This window comes from Peromyscus leucopus, chromosome 23, assembly GCF_004664715.2.
Source record: "Peromyscus leucopus breed LL Stock chromosome 23, UCI_PerLeu_2.1, whole genome shotgun sequence".
Classification (NCBI taxonomy): Eukaryota; Metazoa; Chordata; class Mammalia; order Rodentia; family Cricetidae; genus Peromyscus; species Peromyscus leucopus.
The window spans coordinates 36874781-36896161 of record NC_051082.1 but is presented as its reverse complement, the minus strand read 5'-3'; the positions used below and the strand labels follow the sequence as shown (position 1 = coordinate 36896161).

Genomic DNA, 21381 nt, shown 5'->3' with positions numbered 1-21381 from the left:
TGACCTTGGTGCTCTCAGCTACGTCTATACAGATGTTGTTCCCAGGCTATCCTGGGCTGTTTGCCTCAAAGTAGATTTTCCAGAGACTGCAACTGTGAAGACCTCCCCCCTCTTCCACCCCCTCCCCCACATACATACATACATACATACTAGGAGAGAAATCCTAGTCTCTTTCTGGCTCCATTGCTGTGTTATTGGAGATAAAAGGGGGACATGTAACAGGCAAATGTCCAAAGTTGGGTTTCAGAGATACGTATCGTAGGCTCTTTGTTATCCAGCTGTAGTCCACAACAAGGACAGGAAAAAGCAGTAGGAATGGGAAGCTTTTGAGACACACAAACTTTTTTCTCTTGGGAGCTTGAGCTGTTGTACTGGGATAACATTTGGGTTTCTTTATAGGGTTCTTTAAAGCCATGTTTGTGGATAGGCATGCTCACCTGCTAGGGATAGAACCCAAGACTGAGCTGCATCCCCAGGCCTCTTCAAAGGCCCTCCTACTGAGCCAGACCAGGTGGCACATACCTGTAATCATAGCACATGGGAAAGGGGCAGGAGGATCAGAAGTTTAAGTCCAGTCTTAGCTACATAGTGAGTTGTAGGCTAAGGTATTTCATAAGATGGCTACATGAGACCCCTGTCACACACAAGTCCTCATATCCAAATGTGACAGCTCACGCATTGCATGTAATCTAAGTACTTGGGAATCTGAAGCAGGAGGGTCATCATTTTTGAGGCCACCCTGAAGTGCATAGTTCATTCCAGGCCAGCCTGACTTAAAAGTGAGACTGCATTTCAAAAACAAAAGAAAAGGTACTGTTAGTGATCATAGTTGAACTTGGAATTGTTGTTTTGTGTTCGTAGAATTATTTTGTAGAGTAGTGTTAGTTGTACAAAACGATTTTAAAGAAGCCAGTTAGGAGCTGGTAAGGAAAGGGGAAGAACTGACTTCTGCAGGTTGTCCTCTGACCTCTGTGCTCTTGTACACATATACGTGCACACACAAGATAAATGTAATTTTAAAATGAAAAGAAGTGGGTGACTAGGGAGAAGGCTTAGCAGTTCTCTTCTAGAGGACCCAGGTTTGGTTCTCAGCACCTATGTGGTAGTTTACAACCATCACTAACTCCAGTTTCAGGGGACCTAACGCCTGTTCTGACTTCCACAGACATTAGGTACACAAAGTGTACTTACAAATAAGTGACAAAACACCCACATAAAATAAAAGTAAATTTTGGGGTCTAGAGAGATGGCTCAGTGGTTAAGAGCACTGACTGTTCTTCCAGAGGACCTAGGTTCCGTTCTCAGCACCCACATGGCAGCTCACAACTGTCTGTAGGCAAAACACCAATGCACATAAAATAAAAATGAATAAATTTTAAATAAAAGTACATTTTCAAAAAATAACAGGCATATTCCTTGCTATCTTTCCCCAACAACCTTTTTCTGTTGTCCACATCTTGCAGTTGGATACATTTGTTGCAATTAATGTATATGAGTGAGTGTGTGTGTGTGTGTGTGTGTGTGTGTACATGTATGTGTACACGTGCTCTCTATATGCATGCATGCTGCCCACAGAGGTTAAAAGAAGTCAGGTCTCTTGGCCTGGATTTACAGATTACTGTAAGCTACCATGTGGGTGCTGGGAACCAAACCTGGGTCCTGTTTAATAACAGGAAGTAGTGAGCCATCTCTACAGGCCTTGTTTTTGTTTATTTTGAGAGGTGTGTTTTGTTTGTTAGGTCGAGGTCTCATATATCTCGTGATGGCCTTCAACTTGATATATAGCCAAAGATAGCCTTTAAATTCTGCCTTCTTGAGTGTCGGGAATATAGGCATGGACTTCTGTACCTGGTACTATCCCTACAGTTTTGCCTTTCCTGGTAAGTCATACAATTGGAATCATACAGTATGGTATTTCAAACTGTTTTCTTTAACTTAACAATAAGCATTTAAAGTTCTTGCTTACTGGGCTGGGAGGGATGTAGCTTAGTAGCAGAGTACTTACCTAGCATGCTCAAGGTCCTAGGTTTGATCCCAGAGCGTGCCCCCACCCACAAAAAAAAATTATTTTAAATAAATAAGGACTGGGAACTTTGGGAGATTAGCTCAGTGGTAAAGAACTGCCAGTTAATCACAAGATCATGGGTTTGGTTTCCAACACCATATAAAAGAAAGAAAATTAAGGCTCAGTCAGTATTAGAAAACAAAAGTTTTTCCTTGTCTTTTTGTGCCTTAATAGTTTTGGTGGTTTGAATAGGAATGGCCCCCATAGACTCATGTGTTTGAATGCTTGGCCCATAGGGAATGGCACTGTTAGGAGGTGTAGTCTTGTTGGAGTAGGTGTGGTCTTGCTAGAGGAAGTGTGTCACTGTGGAGGTGGGCTTTGAGGTCTCATATGCTTAAGCTGTGCCCAGTATGACACATAGTCTCCTGTTCCTTGTGGATCAAGATGTAGAACTCTCAGCTCCTTCTCTAGCACTGTGTCTGCCTGCGTGCTGCCATGCTTCTCGCCATGATAATATACTAAACCTGATCTGTAAGCCAGCTCAAATTAAACGTCTTCCTTTATAAGAGTTGCTGTGGTCATGGTGTCTCCTCATAACAATAGAAACCCTAACTAAGACAATAGTTTCTTTCTTTTTAGGTCGTTATTGATTAAGTAGATGTTTGTAACCATAGTTGATCTCTTTGTATGGGTATAGGTAGGTGGATAAGGTGTATGTATGTTTATGTGGATATTTATACGTGTGTGGGGTTACAAGTTTATGTGGAGGCTTGAGGTCAATATTGAATGATTTTTTTATCACAGTGTATTAAAATACCATTACCAGAGACAGCTTACAGAAGAAACTTTATTTGAGCTTACAATTCCAGAGGGAGACTCTAATGGTGAAGGAGATATGGCAGCAGGTAACCAGGGTAGTAAGGTGTGTGAAATCACATTTCTATCCACACTCAGGAAGCGCAGAGAACAAAGTGGATGTGGGGCAAGACTAAACTCAAAGTCCACCCCCAGTGGCTTCCTCCAGCAAAGCTTCACCTCCTAAAGGTTCTACACCTCCCCAAACAGTACCATATCTGAGAACCAAGTATTCAAATGCTTGAGCCTGTGAAAAATATTTCTTATTCTCATTCTCTGAGACCTGGGTGCTACTGAGTAGAGCTACTCTGTAAATAGCAGTACTATCAGTAAGACACAGAACAAGATCAGTGTGGGATATACTGGCTGTGGTGAGGAGAGGTGTATGGTGGTGTCCACCACACACTCTCCACCTTATTTTTTGAGAACCTGAAGTTCATTGATTCAGTTAGGCTGGCCAAAGAGTTCCACAGGTCCCTCTATCATGTTCCCAGCTCCCTGAACTGGGATTATAGATATGTGCCAACTCATCCAACTTGTATATGGGTGCTGGGATATGAACTCAAGTCTTCATGTTTGTGTCAGCAGGCTCTTTACAAACTGAACCATCTCCCCAATCGTTGATCTTTTAGTGCAGAAAAGAAAATCCCCTAAGTACAAATATAGTCATTTATCTTTGCCTTCACATACCCAGATAAAATTAGAATTTACCTGATCTTATTTTTCTTTGCAGATTTTTAAGTAATACCATGTCTAATGGTTATGAAGACCACATGGCCGAAGACTGCAGGGATGATATTGGGAGAACGAATTTAATTGTCAACTACCTCCCTCAGAACATGACCCAGGAGGAACTACGGAGTCTATTCAGCAGCATTGGCGAGGTTGAATCTGCAAAACTTATTCGGGATAAAGTAGCAGGTAAAGAGCCTGAGAAGTTTCTGGAAGAGGTCATGGTTGCTGTCCTGTTAAGCACTGGCTCCCCTGATGGTGACTTCCTTAGTACAGAATAGCTGCAGGCTACAAACCATAGCTGTGAAGTTCTGTTCTTTTACTTCAAACTGTTTTTTTACAGCCCCAGTATAAGATTGGACAGGAATGGGAGGGGATGGGGGCGGGAGTATCCTAGAGAAATGATTCAGCAGTTAAGAGCACTTGCCACTCTTGCAGAGGTGCAGAGTTTGGTTCCTGCACCCCCATCAGGCAGCTTACCGTGTAGGTAGCTCCAGCTCTAAGGAAGCTAATGCTGTCTGTCGACCTCCACAGGCACACATGTACATATAACACCACCATCACCCCCGCACACACAGATTCCATAATTGAAAATAAAATACACCTTGAAAAAAATCTAGGGGTAAGGTCCCCCAGAAAGAGCTTGGGTTTTTTTGTAAGATAGAACACTTGCCGGGTGTGGTAGTACATGCCTTTAATCCCAGTACTCAGAGACAGAAGCAGGTGGATTGCTGTGAGTTCCAGGACAGCCTGTTTTATGTAGTGAGTTCCAGGACTAAGATTCATGCTACACATGCTACACGGCCAGTGCTAGGTAAAGAGGCCCTCACTTAACAGCAAAAACGACATGTACAAAATAAGACATGAGAAGAGAAAAATGGAGGGACAGCAGAATGGAGTGCTCTGAAAACTGTTTGGAGCCAGATAATTCTGCACGTATTGATCGAGTCCCTCATATAGAAGGGACCCTGCTAGACCAAGCACTCATCTGTCTCTGTGGGTGCAGACCTTCATGTACAAGTGAACCCTTCACCTGCTGGAAGTCTGGATCAGGAGCAAGATGCCTGAAAGCCCCATGCTCTCTCACAATGTGACTCGTAGGCCTTTGGGCACCCATCCATTCAGTAGCTATATAATCCTGACTATACCTACCTTATAGGTGTTTGTAAAAGGTCAGGTTCCTGTTAAGGCCTCCTTAGGTTTGGCCTCTTAGGTTCTGAGAATGTGGCTTCGGGACCACAGTGCTGCAAAGCCTGCTTCATTTCTTTCCCTTTTGGGTGCAGTATTGTCCTCAATAGTCGCTGCCCTCTTCCTTCTCCTTCTCTACTCCCCTTCTCTCCCCAACTCCCCTTCTCTACTTTGCCTGACTGGGAAGAAAGCAATACTTGGAGGCATTCCAGCTATCATCTAGTTTTTAGGTGTCTAGATTCATCTTGGAAACTAAAAGGTTTTTTTAACTACTCTTTTTGTATTATGGAAAACTTCAGGTATATATGAACAAAAAATATGTGTTCAATCTGGTATATTCATTGTGTTGCTTCATCAACCTTCAACATTTTTCCAGTAACCCAAATACGCTGATCCCTGTATAACCCTGTACCGCCTGTCTGATTGCTGTCTAGAGAAATCACTCATCAGATGAGGTCCTTAAACTGAAGGGCCTTTTCCTCTTTCAGTCCCAAGTCTTGTTTAATGCCTTCTAAAAAGGAACTTTAGATAATACACAGACTGAATAATTTTACATTATTTAGGGCATTGTCCTGCATAGGAATCCTGCCCAAAGGGCTTTTGGATTTGGATTTCTGCTTATGTTTTGGTGGAAGGGGTTCTCAGCAGCATCTTCAGTCATTTGGAATCTAGCTCTTGGTTCTCATGCCCTGATTTCTTTCTGTGTACTTCAGAGGAATATGAGCTATATTTAGTAGGAACACCTAGATTGGGCTGGGCTAGTCCTGAAAGAACTAGTCTTCAGAGTTGGAAGTGTTGGAGGCAGCAGAAGTGGGATTAGAAAGTGAGCTGAGTGCCCAGATAGAAGGCTCTCCAGCCTGTAGGCTGGGTTGGGAGTTGGTACCGGTTCAGCTCAACACCTTCTGGACTAGCAGCCTTTTGTTCTGATTCAATGAGTGTAATATCTGAGACACTCATCTCACCTTACTTTACTACCCTGCTGTCAAAACATTTTTGCTTACTGATTCTAGGGCTGTGGCCTTAAATTTCGCTGTTCATCTGTTATTCAGTGGTATCACTCTGCCTAGTCCTATGTCTCTTTTTCCCCTAGCTGGAGCTTAGCCTGCCTACTCTAACAAGAGAGTCCTTTATATCTCTCTAGCTAGGCATGTTGCTAGGGCCGTTTCTAGACCTGCTTATTGGCACAGTGGATAGTCTCATCCTTGATAGGCTTTATGTGTGCTTTCTCTCCTCCAGCCTTCAACTGGCCCTCACTTGGAGCTAATGACCACCTACTATTTCACAGTAGAAACTAACAGCTGTCTGCTCTCTGCCCTGAATCCCTTCCATCCCTGGCTACTTATGACCCATGAGCTATCCAAGCACACAGTTTTCCTTGAGTCTCTTGAGAATCATCTACCTAGGGCTCCAAAGTCCTTCCTGGGTTTCCTGATGCCCTCCAGCACTCCGAAATTTGGAGTAGATGCTGCAGCCTGAAGCCTGGCTACACACTGAGGGAGGGATGCTGAACTCTACCCATTTGAAACTGGTAGCACCTTCTGAGTTGTGAACATTAATATATGTCTCCAGATATTGTTCTGAGTGTTAGTAGGAGGCAGAAAAGCTCTGGGGTGAGAATGTGAGAGCTCTATGTATTGTCTTCCCCTGTACAGGCTGTCAATGTCAAATTCCCTCTCTGTACTTCCTTCTAGAAACATCCTCTTCCCCTGGCTGGCTGGCTGCCCTCAAGGCCACACTCTGTCTATCGCAGATGCTCCTTTCCCCAGCCTTGCACTTCAGATTATTCCATGGCCCTCTTCCTTTTCCAGAGCTGATAATCAGGGTGAGTTTAGTTTACTGCCTCTCCTGACCAGAAGCTCTCCTGAGCTCAGGCCCTTCTGCACCAGAGCCAATGTATCCCACATTATACTGTTCTGTCTTTGTCTTAGCTAATAGAACCACTGTCTACACAGTAGCTCCACTAGGAAGTACCAAGTTTCAGAATTCATTCTTCTCAGTGTTTCTGTAGACTTTTGCTGTCCTGCCTCTTCCCCCAAGAGTTATCCTAGCCCAGGATGTCATTACCTGCTTTATTGCTGTGTCCTCTTAACTGACCACCCAAGCCTTTTTTCCTTCAGACTTTCTCAGTACAGCAAAGGGACTTCTTCAGTTTCCATGTGGCCCAATCACTCCCTTCCTTCCAAACCCTTCAGATTCTGGGCTCTGTTGGTTTGAGAATGCCTTCCCTGGCTCATCTAGTCACCATAAGATTGCTAGCTTGTGGGTTTTCATAGCAACCCATACTGCACTGAGGTGGGCGCTTTCAAATCTGAATATTCATTTTGCAGATTTTTACTCTGGGTCAACTGGACACTAGTGACGGCACGAAAGGGGACAGGGTGACTAAGATGAAGAGTCACTTTATTAACTGGGAAGCTTCCTTTGTTTGTGGCCAGCCAGGTTCAAGTCCCCTTGTTGAGGACATTATGTTTGCTATTGGCATTTCCATCTACAAACACTAGGAACATGGTATCATCATAGCATCTATCTGATATCATAGTTTACTGTGCAACCTCTAGCTGTCTTGTACGACCCTTGAAGGATCGGAGTCAGCCCTCAACCCTCATGGTTCCCTATTCTCCCTGTCATCTCATTGCCATGTACCCCTGATCAGGATTGAATCTACACCCTTCATCATCATCTCCTTGTGTCCCACACCTACCCTCAGCCTGGACTGAGTTGCTTATTTCCATAACATGCCTACTCTGGCTATCAGGACTACTGAACAATGTTCCTTCTACAAGAATGCCTTTCCACACTTTGCCAACTTAACTACTTTTCCCTTGGCATGATTCATCTTTGCTCTTCATTTTAAAAAACAAAAAATTGACCAGATGTGATGGCACATACCTTTAATCTTTGCACTTTAGAGGCAGAATTAGGATACATATTAAGACCCTGTCTCAAAAACAAACAGCAGGGGCTGGAGAGATAGTTCAATGGTTAAGATCACTGGATGTTCTTCCAAAAGACACAGGTTCAATTCCCAGCACCCACATGGTAGCTCACAACTGCCTGTAGTTCCAGTTCCAGGGGACCTGACACACATAAATAAGTTAAATAAATTTTATTTTTAAAAAAACAGCAGCAACAAAAAGCAGCAGAAACAGTAAACATTAATAGCAGGAAATAAAACATAAATTACGCATAATTTGCCATTGGATACATTTTCTTTCAGACCCCATTTGTAGTATCTCCACTATAAGTAATCATTGGTACTATGCGCTATATAGCGAACTGTTCTTCCTATCTGAACATGTTCCTTCCCTGCTGGACATTGTATTATCCCATCATCACAGTGGTTCTGTAGTACTCTGTATACTGTGTTTATAAGCTCCACAGAGATGACTATGACTACCTTGCATCATTCTGTTCACTCGCTATTTCCATAGAATCTTCCTGGAAGTAGTAAATCAGCAAATAAGAATGTTCCTTCCAAGAACCCCCATGGCTCCAGTTGCCAACTGGCCCTCCCTTCCACCAAGGCTTGCCATCAGTGCCATGGGCCCTGCAGGATTCCTCTGCCAGCTGATACAGCAAGTGATGTTGGATCGTGTGTTGACCTGCATTTCTAGTGAAGCCTATCATCTCCATCTGCTTGCTGGCCACCTTTCTATTTTATGTAAAACACCCTTCTTGTCCTTTGTGTCTTACCTTTTCTTTGGTTCCTTTACTATTCCTTTCTTACTGCCAGATTCCTTCTGTCACCCATGCCCTGTGTTTCTCAGTGAAGTCTTCTCTGGAGCCCCTATGTGCCTTTAAAGATTCACAGTCCCCACACTGCACAAGAGTCCTCACCTCTCGTGTGTATACCTTTAGCTCCCAGTTCCTAGAAGCACAAAGGACAAGGCAAGACAGCTGAGGCATCATCTTTTCAGTCATAACTCTTACCTGAACAGAAAAATATGTTTGGAAATGCAAGATGCTGGCCCAAGTGTACCAGGGAATACTTAACAAGATAACATACATGGTGCTACATGTGGAGCTTCCTCCAATGCAGCAGACCCCCAAAGGCTGTCCTCTGACACTCAGTAGCATCTGGAAACTTGGAGAAATGCAAACCACCCAGACACACCAGATCAGCTACTCTGAGAGTTGGACCATCTGTATTTTAACTTTTTGGAGAGTGATACTGATGCCGGGTCAGCCAGAAAACAGGTGGTAGAATTGTATTCCTGCAGTTAAAAGGGGGATGGGGGTACAACCAGCCTCTGGGACATTTTCTGATCTTAGAGGCATGATTTGTTTAGTCTTTATTCTCCATATCTATTACCCCCTTCCTATTTCCTTCCCCTCTTGCCTATACTATTATCCCATCTGCAGAACCTTGGCCATCTGACCTTGCCTCTAGGCCGGCCCTTCTACTCAAGTTCCCAACAGCCTATCTAGAATCTTTGTTTATCCCCACTACTGTTCCCCAGCCCTCAGACTGATGTCTCCTCTCTCCAAAGAAAGACAGAACCCTATAAGGCTCTTTGGTCCTAGTCAACAGAAGCAACAGGAATGAGCCTTCCAGTATCTTGAGTCCCAGGCTGAAGAAAGATCTTAGAGTCTAGATGTCCTACTGCGATATACACAAACCATCATTTGGGAACCACTTCCTCACTCCATCTTGAAGCCTCCTACCAGCTGTCTTGTCAGTGCTGTCCATACTAGGGCTCCTCTGCTATCTTACTACCCCTATGTCACAAATACTGTGTCAGAAGAGCTGATGGTAAAAGAGACAGGTGGTTGAGCCTCATGAAGAGGGAAAAAAGACAAACCCAAAAGCAGTGGTGCCTACAAAAGGAAAAACAAGTGCTCCATTCCTGGGGTCAGGGCAGTTGCTTAGAGGTACAATAGCCTAGCCACTCTTCAGAAGAGATGCGTAGAGATGTATAGCCCCGATATAGTACGGTTGGGACCTTTTGTGGGAATCCTCATGTCCCCAACTTAGCATTCTTGGTAGTATTCTGCATTGTGACTACTGGGTAGTTCTAGCCCCACAGCCCTTCCTGCTGTGGCTGCTCACTTTGTCTAGAGCTATAATGCCAAGTCGTAGGAGTTCTTTGTTAGAAAGAGGAAACAAGAGCTGGAGATGGCTGTTTAAAAGTGCCTACTATGCAGGCTTGAGGACCTGAGTTGGGATAAAGAGTCAGGATCTCCACATAAAAAGTCCCTGTAATTGGGCTGGAAAAAATGACTCCTAGGTTAAGAGTACTTGCTGTTCTTCCAGAGGTCCTGAGTTCAATTCCCAGCAACCACATGGTGGCTCACAGCTATCTATAATGAGATCTGGTGCCCTCTTCTGGCATGCAGACATACATGCAGGCAGAACACTATACATAATAAATAAATAAATGTTTAAAGAAAAAAGTTTCCTGTAATCTCAGTGTTGGAGCTTGGAGTGGGAGGGGAGATAGGTGGATCCCAGAAGCTCATTGGCCAGCCAGTCTGCCTATCTAAATCAGTAAACTCCAGGTACAATGAGAGATCTGTCTCGAAGAAGTGTTGACCACTTCAGTCTCTTATTCTGTGCGAGTCAACCAGTTGTGGGTCTTTGCATTGATTATTGTCTACTGCGAAAAAGAGTTTCTCTGATGAGGGTTGAGAGACACACTGATCTATGGGTTTAAAGATAAGAACCTAGGGAACAAGGTTGGGAGAGGATTGTTTTGTTTTGTTTTTTTAATTTAGATCACACTTTTCCCCCCTCCAGCTCCTCCAGGATCCTACCCACCCACCCAACTCTATGCCATTTCTTTCTCTTTCTTTTTAAAAACAAACACAAAAGGCCCACAGAAAATAGAAACCCAAATACAAGCAAAAGACCAATATGACAGAAATGCCCAAACAAAACAGACAAAAAGTCTGATAAAAAGTAGTTCATTTTGTGTTGACAAACTAATCCTGGGCATGGGGCCTGCCCTGAAGTGTTGTTAATATACCCAGTGAGACTCCATTAGAGAAAACTAATTTTTCCTTTGTAAGCAAGTATCAGTTGCAGATAGCTTCTTTGTTAGGGATGGGATCCCATGAACACTTCCCTCTCTCAGTGCTGAGACCAGCCACCACCCATTCCCCTTAATCTGCTTGAATCTACACAGACCTTTGCTGCTATAGTCTCCATGAGTTCATATGTTCAATCTTATTGTGTCTGGAGGACCCTGCTTCCCTGGAGTCTTCCATCCCCTTTGGCTCTTAATCTTTCCACCTCCTCTTTTGTATAGCTTCCTAAGACTCAAGGGGAGGAGTTTAATGGAGACATCCCATCTAAGACTGAGTGCTCCAAAGTCTCTCACTTTGTACATTGTCCGTTTGTTGATCTCTGTGTTAATTCTTCATTACTTCAAGAGGAAGTTTCTCTGATGATGTCTGAGTGAAGCACTAATATATATAGGTTTAGCAGAATATCATTAGGAATCATTGTATTGCTATGTTCCTTTAGCAGAACAATAGTACTTGGTTTTCCCCAGGCCCATGTCCTGTCCAGTCTTGGGTTCTTGGCCATACAGGCAATATCAGTTATGGGTTCCATCTCATGGAGTGGGTCTTAAATCCAGTCAAAGTTGTTGGCTACTCCCACATTTGTGCCACTGTTGTACAGCATGTCTTGCAGCAGGTCATCATTGTAGGTCACTGGTTTTACAGCTTGATGATTACCTTTCTCCTGTGGTATGATGCAGAGTACCCTCTAGTACCATGAATGCTAAGTCAGTAGGGGTAAAGATTTCAGATAGACACTAGCTCAACTTCATGTTTGATGAGGTATGCAACTGTGTCTTAAGCAATAGGGAACAGTTTTTAAGATCTCCCCTGAGGCCTAGGACATAGCCACAGGTTTAATGCCCAGTTATGTTAGCAGGCATGAGTTCACAAGGATGTGAACAAAGCCTGAAATCCAAACAGAAAGTGGTCTGTTACTCATGCAGTGTTTGTGCTGCTGTTGCACAATTAACTCTAAATGGCTGTGACTGCGTGCACAAGACATACACAAGAACAAAGCAGCATGGATGGGGGATAGCAGGAGGGGCTCATGGAGTTGTACCCTAGCTAGGAAGTTATTAGCAATCGATGATTGCTGGGGGAAGGAAAGTAAATTTCCTTTGGGGGTGCAACTCCTTATGGGGCTACCCTGCTCCAATAGATGGTACTTCACTCGTGCAGCATTAAGTGGATTTAGTCATTTGTAGGGTTTTTTTTGTTTTTATTTTTGTTTTTTTAATTGAGCATAAATAGATAGGAGGGAAAGGGGATGGGGAGGAATTGGAGAGGTGGAGATGGGTAAGATTTGTCAAAACATGTTTATATTTATTTTGTGTGCATTAGTGTTTTTTGTTTTTTTTTGTTTTGTTTTGTTTTTTTGCTTGCATCTTATGTCTGTGTGAAAGTGTTAGAACCCCTGGAATAGGAGTTATAGACACTTGTGAGCTGCCAGGTAGGTACTGGGAATTGAACCCAGGTCTTCTAGTAAAGCAACCAGTGTTCTTAACCACTGAGCCATCTCCAACCCCATATGTGAAATTTTTAACTTAAAGGAGAATGAGGGGGCTCATTGAAAACTAAGGACATGGAAATCAAGTGTGAATAGTTACATTAAACAAGTATTGGTTCACTTACTATACAAAATATGCCATGGTAATGGAAGATATTTCTGATAGAGGAGGCTAAGGGTCAGCTGGGAACTCTTACTTTGTTTAGTTTTTCTGTAAATTTAAAATTGGCATTAAAAAATGCAGTATCTAAGGAGAGTGGATTGGTAGGCTCAGCAGATAAAAGTGCTTGCCACCAACCATGACAGCCTGAGTTCTGTGCCTGGGACCAACATGGTTGAAGGAAAAAAATCTGATTCCTGAAATGTGTTTATATCCCGTATGCTTGCTGTGACACGGGTGCATATGAATACACATATATAGTAAAATGATTTTTAAAAGGAGTATTAGAAAGTACCAATAAAACTAAAAACAGTTAAGCACGCATTAGGTTCTCTACTTGGTTCAGGTCTTGTTATCAGCGAAGGGGGTGGCTTCCTAGGTTCTAATTGTAGCAGACTCACAACACAGAGGTCTTTACATCCAATGGGCTTGTCTTAAAGCAGCTTTCTCAGGTACCCTGAACAGAATGAAGTAAGTGCCTACATTCGCATGAGCTGGCAGGATGTGAGTCAAGTTCCAGCCTCCCTCAGTAAGAGGTCATGACTAGACATCCTCTAAGGCTCCTTCCTGACTATCACTCCAGTAGCTTCATCTTCTTGGACCTCTCCCTATATGCCATGTCCCTCCCCGGGTAGACAGATAGATAGATGCTCCTGCCTGTCCTAAATATTTCTGAAGAGGACATTGGGATCCTTTGCTGCTTTCGTGATCTCACCTCTCATCTCCAGATTTATACTGATGACATTGTTAGAGTGGACAGGAGAAGCTGGGGAAGTTTGGCCAGGGTTGTGAACCTGTGACCAGGGCCATTTGGCAAGTTTAGGATGCTCTCAGTTTAGTTTCTCCCACCCTTTCACTGGGTCCAGTTTCCCCAGACTCAGGAAATAAAGGGAACCAGTACTTGATCATGCCAGAGCCCAGTAGGCCTTCCCACTCTGGCAATTTTGGTTTCAGAGAATCAACAGGCTCTGGCTATTGGCCATCAGCTCCTCATCTGTCAGGCCCCATTATGCAGCCAGCACCTTTGGGACTGCTGAGCAGCATTTCATAGGATGCAGTCAGTAACACATTATTATTCTTTGTCGAGAAACAATTCATCTGTTTTGTGTGTATGCTCATGCACTATAGCTCACATTTGGAGGTAAGAGGCTATTTTAATTCAGGTCTTCTACTGTGTGAGTTTCAGTGATTGAACCCAGGTCATCAGGCTTGGCAGCAAGCCCTTTACTGGCCAAGCCTTCTCACTGGCCCAGTTTTTAAGTAACTTAATTGCAGGTTACCTTTGTTAGTTGCAAAGATGAAAAAGTTTGCCATGGTCTCAACATGAGTTCCCCAGAGTACCTCCCTTGGAATTTTGCTGTGTTACATTGTCTTTCTTCTCCTCACCTTGCCCTTGTGTCTCCCCTTCACTGCTCACTGACAACTAGTTCACAATGTCATGTTCTCTTCACAGGACATAGCTTGGGGTACGGCTTTGTGAACTATGTGACTGCAAAGGATGCAGAGAGAGCAATCAGCACACTGAACGGCTTGAGACTCCAGTCGAAAACCATTAAGGTAAAGAGATGTGATCCCACCTCATCCGTTCCTGTGCTGAACAGGAGCCATTCTGAGGCCTGGTGTTTCTAGAGCATCTTGGGGAGTCCATGTACACTTACCCAGAGTGACTGATAGCTTCTTCAGCCTCACTATAAGAAGGGAGTATATACTGAGTTAATCCTCACCCCCAGCCCATGGCATCCTTTAGGTCCCCTTGTAGACAGACATGATGGCCCTCAGCCTGAATTTCTCCTTTGTCATCCTTGAGACCACACTGCCGGAGTCCTATAACAGCTCCTCAGTATTCTCTAGAGCCCTTTATCTTCAGAGGATACTTCTTCACCAAGCAGACCTTTTCTGAGCCCCCAGTTGAACTCCTGCCCTTGTGAGTTCAAGGATGATATGTCCATGTAGCATGATAAAGGCCATTACAGTTGTGGGTTGATCTCACACACAGCATGATACCAACTGATGTCTCACAATTCTGACAACAACCACTCAGGGTCACCACACTGCACCACAAATTTAAGAACCCTCTTCACAATAATGCTGTCCTTCTTTCATGCCAGGTGCAGTTGTGTTTCCAGCCACACTTACAGTTCTAATACAGCTGGCTGAAATTTTGGAGCCCCATAAGCCACTAAAATGGTTCCCAGATAGTTCCTGTTATGCTATGCCTAAAGTCAGGACCCACTAAGCAGAGAGACACAGTCCATTAGACACCCTAGAGTCAGGATACGTTCTCTTTTCCCGTGGCAGTATGTTGATCATGAAAGCTATTTCATTGTATACCAGTGTCTTGAGTTTCTATGTAGGTCTTATTCTATATATGTGGCTGGCATGGTTATTGTCATAATAGCATTATACGCATCATTTATTCCCCCTCCACCTACTCCAGCATGCAAAGGTGACTCGATACTGTATGACTCAAAATCCCAACCTTGTAGCCACTGACATGGTCTTTCTGATGACTTGGCCTTCATCCTGATCCATCATTTAGCATAAATCCAGTTGTAAGCCATAAGATTCTGAATAACAAACTATTTAAATAGTTTAGAAGTTTCCCATGAGGAAGCCAGGATAAAGACCAGACATACTATTATATAAGTATAGGTAAAGAACCCAGACCTACTGTGCTAGTGACTGGGCTTCTGTGGCCTTTCCCAAATGCTATGATGAATATTAACGTCAACCCAAGATCCCATAGGACAGCCCAGGTTGGACTGAGGGAGCCTGTATCAGCAGGTTCCTACCTGCCACTCAGGCTGTGCCAATGAGGCCCTCCAGGATGTCCATTGTTAATCTGGAGGAAAAGCCTTAACCTGGCCAGAATGGGATACAAGGGTTTTCCAGACTCAGGACCTACAGGTGCTAGGTGTGTCATTAATGGATGGGGCACCAAGCAAGAGCAGCTGTACTGGAAGAGACCCAGAAGCCAGGCATATTCTGTCCCTAAAGCTAAAACCTTCTGCCCCTGCAGGCAGGTCTTTTTTGAAGGCTTCACATACATGCACATCTGACCAGCCTCAAATTACAGCTCTTCATGGCTAAATTGTTGCTTGTGTCCTCATTGGTCCTGACGTTGTATTCTGGTTGCAGAAGTCAGAGTGAAGGGTTCTGCTCCTCTCTGCCTAACCCTCTTCTCTGTGGCAGCCTGGCAACTATAGTGAGAAAACTTGGGTGCAACTCCACAGACCTGCCAGGACTGTGTGATTCACACAACTCACACTTAACAGGAGGATCGAAGGCCAGATCCTTCCACATGGCATCTCCGGGTCCTCACCACAGCCCCATAGAGTATGAGGCCCAGTTTAGAATGAGAAGCTGACTTTTTTTTTCTTCCCCCCAGTAAGTGAAATGGTTTTCCCAGCATGTGGCAGAGGGACAGAAGGAGGGGCAAAGGCCAGGGCTTGAAACTGGATGCTTTGGCACTTGGCATTTAACACCAGGTTAGCAGCTTCCTAGCACATGGTGGAAGATAAGTACCTGGAACTTAAGTTACAGCACAGAGCTCTGAGGAGATGGAACATTCATTTCGGTCGCCTATTGTAGGATGGTGGGTTTTTGTTGTTTTTGTTTTTTTTTTTTTTTAAAGATTTTTTTTTTTTTTTTTTTTTTTTTTTTTTTTTTTTTTTTTTTTTTTTTTTTTTTTTTTTTTTTTTTTTTTTTTTTTTTTTTGTTATCCACTGCCCCCATCTCTGGAGCACTGGGGTTCATTACTTGTGTTCTTATCACTAGTGATTGTGGTTGAGTCATTCACCTGGTGTTTACTGAATGCCACTATTCCCCGTGACTGTTCTCGGTGCTGAAGGAAACAGTGATCATCCAAGTTTTACTCTCATGGAGTTAATTGAATAAAAATACAGTTTGTGAGCCTGTGGTAAATGTAGTACATGTAGTACAGGATCTAAGTGAACTGTGCACTAAGTAGATAACAGAGGTCTGTGCCAATCACTTGCTCAGAGAAGTTGTACGTTTGCTTATATAGTGCCACAGACCGGATGTCCTAAATAAAAGAAACCATTTCACTGGTCTGAAGTCTTAGAACAAGGAGGTTAGTTGGTGTTTTCCAGGGGGCCAGGAAAAGGGTCCTTCACAAGCTTCTCTAAATTCTAACAGTTACTTGCAATCCATGGCATTCCTTGTTCACTATATTCTTCCATCTCTACATGACATCTCTCCGTTGTACCTGTGTGGACATGCCTGGCTCCAGATTTTCCCTTTCTGTAAGGACACACTTATATCAGACTAGGGGCCCAGCCTCCCGTGTTTGTCTTTGTCTTAACTAAGTTTGTATGCAAACCAGGTCATATTCTATGATCCTGAGGGTTAGGGCTTAACCTTGTGAGTTTGAATTGGGCAAAGGGAGAGATAGATAGATAGATAGATAGATAGATAGATAGATAGATAGATAGATAGATACGTTTCAACTACTCATAGATTTCTCAAGATGAGGACAGGAAAGTACTGGATTGACGATAAAAAAAAAAGTGTCGTTGAGAACTTAGAGGGTCCTCATGGTGTGCCCAAGGATACTCAAAGGGTCCATGCACACATAACAGTGCCAGATGCCCTAGGGCAGCTCCATTGGACTCAATTTTGACTTTGAACTTGGCAGTGCCTAAAGAGAAAGGGCAAACAGTTCTTGTGGTCCTGTCTGACATTAACATTGAAGTTTTTCTTGTCATTTGGTTCTGAAAAGTACAGACAGTGCTAGTCCTGAGCTCTGCCCTACTGGTGCCACTCAGTCACAATTTAAGAATGCCTGTATCTTTGTGTCCTTCATTAGAAGCTGAGAAAATGATCCTGTATGCAGCCTAAGCAAGGTGGGCTGGTCCTGGATGGCAGCTCCCTGCTTATCCAGCCTAATCTCGGGAAAGCCTGGAAGAGCTGGCAGCCCTGGTGGTGGGGAGACTACATTCTTTTTTGAGCTGTCCTGTCCAAAATTTGGTGTTTTTCACCAAGGCCTTTTGTAAAGTTGGAAGCCCTTAGTTGTGGGCAGGAGTGAATGGGTATTCTGTAGGGTGTTGATGCAGGGTGTAGCCATGAACACTTTGGGACTCTATGAAGAGAGAAGCTGGGGAGGCTGTGGACCAAGGCAGAACCAGTCACATGTGTATGTTAACCCCAGATTTAGATTATGGAGTGGCCATGTATCCACTGTGCACAACTCCATTTCCTCAAAGACTGCTCTTCAGCTCCCTAATAGTTCTGGTGTTGCCCATGAGCTTGGTAGCTCCTTACCATGTTGAAGCAGTTTTGTGCCTTTAATACACAGATCTGGGTTCTTGTCCCCCACCCACCACCACCCTATTTCTAGAGCACTTGGTTCACACACATGCACCCAACTCTACCCAGCTTCCTGGGTCCCATCCTGCTAGGCCGCCTCTCTGTGCAGAAAGGCTTCCTGCTAACCATATTATCTCATCAGGGACAGCTTTGGGTGCCTCTTTGAGATTTCTACTACCTATAGTGCTTCTACCAGGAAAAGTACCCCAAACCTTTCCTTGCTGTTGTCTTTGGGGCTTCTCTTTCTTTCTCCTAACAGGCATTAACACCAAGCATTTGAATGCTGATCACTGGGCCCCCTCAGTGCAGCATTCTTATCTGAGCTTTTGTAGTGTCTTACTTGTTGACAGGAGTTGTTAAAGCCTTTCCAAGAGGACTCTCAGCTTTTGTGTGCCACACCACAAGTTCCTTGCAGTGTGAACATAGGTCCTATTTTCAGCAGGCAATATGAACTTGAATCCCAGCTTCTGTGGGCCTACAGTCGCTTTGTCTTTGTGTAATAGGAATAATGTTCTGCTTCTTAGAGATGCTGAGGACCAAATGAGAAAACGCTGCAAGGTATCTGAGGTCCCTGCTTGCCTGTAGTGAACTGCCAGAACAATACCATTGCAAGATATTATCCTGTGTGCAATTACTTGCAACAACATTGGCTTTGCATAATACCAAATTTTGGTCCCTTCCTATGGTGCTTTGGCCACATGTCAGTCCTAATTCTGACTTGTTTTGTTTTTAAGGTGTCATACGCTCGTCCAAGCTCAGAGGTCATCAAAGATGCCAACTTGTACATCAGCGGGCTCCCGAGGACCATGACTCAGAAGGATGTGGAGGACATGTTCTCTCGGTTTGGGAGAATCATCAACTCCAGGGTCCTTGTGGATCAGACCACAGGTACAGACAGGAGCTAGGATAGGCAGCAAAGGCTTCTCTCTGAGCACAGGACCAGGTGTTCTGGGGAAGATAGAAAGATATCATGAGTTAGCCTCCAAAAGGGGGCAGATTGGACATGAGAAGACCTTAGTTTTCATTTGATTGGTTTAGGAGAGTGAGATGGCATTAAAAGAATCCTGGGAGATAGGGGTAATGGTGCATACCTTTAATCCCAGCATTCAGGAAGAAAAAGCAGGTGAATCTGAGTTCACGATCTGCCTGATTTATGTAGCAGGTGCCAAGCCAACCAGGGTGACATAGTGAGACCATATAGAAAAAGGAAAAAGGAAAAAAAAGAAAAAGGCAGCCACCAGCATTACTAGCATTTTGTAGGAAAAACATCAAAATTTTAGCACCTTCTCTGTACACCCAGATAGCTTTTGCTGGCCTGAGAATAGTTGGAAAGTTTGCTGTTCTCGTGTCACTTGGAGTTCTTACTACAGATACATGGTGTCAGTATGTCTCCTCTTAAGAGTCCTAAGACCCCACCTTGTAGTGACCTGAAGCAACACCATTGGCTGTTTGAGATGGGCTTCCTCAATCTTCATAATTGGGATGCTCCTCTCCAGAGAAGCAGTGAATTCCTGTCTCTGTCTTTCTGACCACTTGGCAGGTCCCTGCCAGACCATCAGTATAGACTTGGATGCCAAGCTGTGTGTAGAGATACTGGACATAAATGCTGAGGACTCCCATATATGCCCATGGCTGTGTCCCAACCCAACTGTCTGCTTCTTGGAACCAAAACATTCCTAGTCAAATGACAAGTATAGCTTAAGTTGGGAACATAATTATTCATTATCTCCACAATAGGAATGGAATTTGCTGGCACCAGAAAGGAAGAGTCTGTTTAGAGGCTAAGCAAGGCCTGTGTGGGGTTTTTTGTTTGTTTGTTTGTTTGTTTTCTTGTTTTCTCCCCTTCACGTTCTCCATAGACTTTGTGCCACACCTCCTGGCTGTGGGTGGCTGTCATAGAATTCCTCACTTTGGGGCACCTTCCCATTGGAAAAACTTGTGGTGCTCTTTATGACTGCACACGGTTTCACTTTGTCTCAAGCTCAGGCTCACTGAAGGCTTCCCAGGTACCTGTTCCTGGCATGCTAAAGGGGCTCTGAGTGTGGCCTGTAGCCTAGTATATACACCTACTCTGAGCAGTCTTTGCCAGAAAGGCCTAGGTTCCCTCACACCGTTGTGCTCGTTGCTCTGGATGGGCAGCAGACTAGAAAATAGTATTTACTTAGCAGGAACTCCCAACCCCAGTTTGCACTAAAGGTTATCAGTAGTCCCTGAAGTACCTGTTGAGAGAAGCAGTGAGCCACTGGCCAGAGTGGGTGACCAAGCTAACACAGGTTCTTCTCCCTGAGCCTCCTTCCTAGCTCACACATGGCTCTTATGTCAGTCAGTCGGGCCCAGCATTGCTGGGTGTGTGAAAATGAAGCAGAAGCCAGCCCCAAGAACATAGCACTTTTCCTAGAGGCTCCCCTCTGCTTCTTTGGCATAGTTGGGCCCACCTTGTAGAAAGTATCGTTTGTACAGGCAATTCCTTCATCTGTTTGTAGGGACTTTGTCTCTTTCCCTTGTCCAAGAGATACACCACAATATCACCCCCTCTCCCTAATTAGCCATTAACTTGGATGTTTCACGCTTTTCCCTCAGCTTTCAATGCTGTTCTCAGCCACTTTAGCAAAGGACACCACACTCTAAGCAAGAAGGGACATGGCGGGACCCCCTCTTCCCTAGCCCCTCCTTCTATAGATGAAGCCATCTAAAATGATACTTACTTGCTCTCGGGGCTTCTGCTGGAGTAGGAGGCTACTCTTGCTAGGACTTTATGAGGCTCAACATTGCCAGGGAAGGAAGGGTATGGAAAAAGAAGACTTGTGTTAAGCTCTGTAGATGAAAAGTATGAGAAGTTCAGAAAACCAGGGGTGGGACTATGGCCCTGTGGTAGAGTCTGAGTAAGGTCCCAGGTCTGATCCCCAGTACTGGGGGGAAAAAGATAGTACTTAACAGAGAAACATTTGGGGCTGGTATGGTGGTTCTTTGGGTAAAGGTACTTGCCCCAAAAGTCTGGTAAGCACATTGAATCCATGAGCTCTATATGGTGGAAGAAGAGAACCAACTCCTTCATATTATCCTCTGACTTCTACACCTTCACTGTGGCAGACATATACACACAAACACATGGTAAATAAATAAATGTTTTTTATTTTTATTCACCATTGTCTTAGTTACCTTTCTATTGCTGTGATAAAACATTGTGAGCAAGGCAAATTGTAAAAGAAAGTACTTAATTTGGCTTATGATTTCAAAGGGTTAGAGCTCATGATGACAGAGGGAAAGAACAGTTGAAGAGTTTACATTGTGATCCACAACCACAAGGCAAGGAGAGAGCCTTCCCCCAGTGACACCCCTCCTAGAACAAGGTCATACCTCCTAATCCTTTCCAAATAGTTCCAACTCTGAGGACTATGTGTTCAAATATATGTACCTGTGGGGGGCCATTCTCATTCAAACCACCAAATTCTTTTTAAATTCATTTTTATTTTCTGTGTATGAGTGTTTTGCTTGCATGTATGTGTATGCATACAATGTGCATACAATTCCTAAATGTTTAAAACAATAATAAACAAAAACCAGATAAGGTGGCACAAGTCTTTAATCCCAACTCTGGAG

At 44.0% G+C, this 21381-nt stretch overlaps 1 protein-coding gene across 3 annotated transcripts in view; it reads left to right on the top strand.

Annotated features, from left to right (window-relative positions):
• The window catches only part of Elavl1 (ELAV like RNA binding protein 1), a 47374-nt gene that overhangs the window by 14097 nt on the left and 11896 nt on the right, over window positions 1-21381 (top strand). For all 3 annotated transcript variants that reach the window (XM_037198428.1, XM_028860721.2, XM_028860719.2), the window contains 3 exons: window positions 3594-3781; window positions 13907-14010; window positions 18516-18669. In XM_037198428.1, coding sequence (XP_037054323.1) covers window positions 3610-3781; window positions 13907-14010; window positions 18516-18669 — 430 coding nt within the window. In that variant the 5' untranslated portion in view covers window positions 3594-3609. The remainder of the gene's footprint in view (window positions 1-3593; window positions 3782-13906; window positions 14011-18515; window positions 18670-21381) is intronic.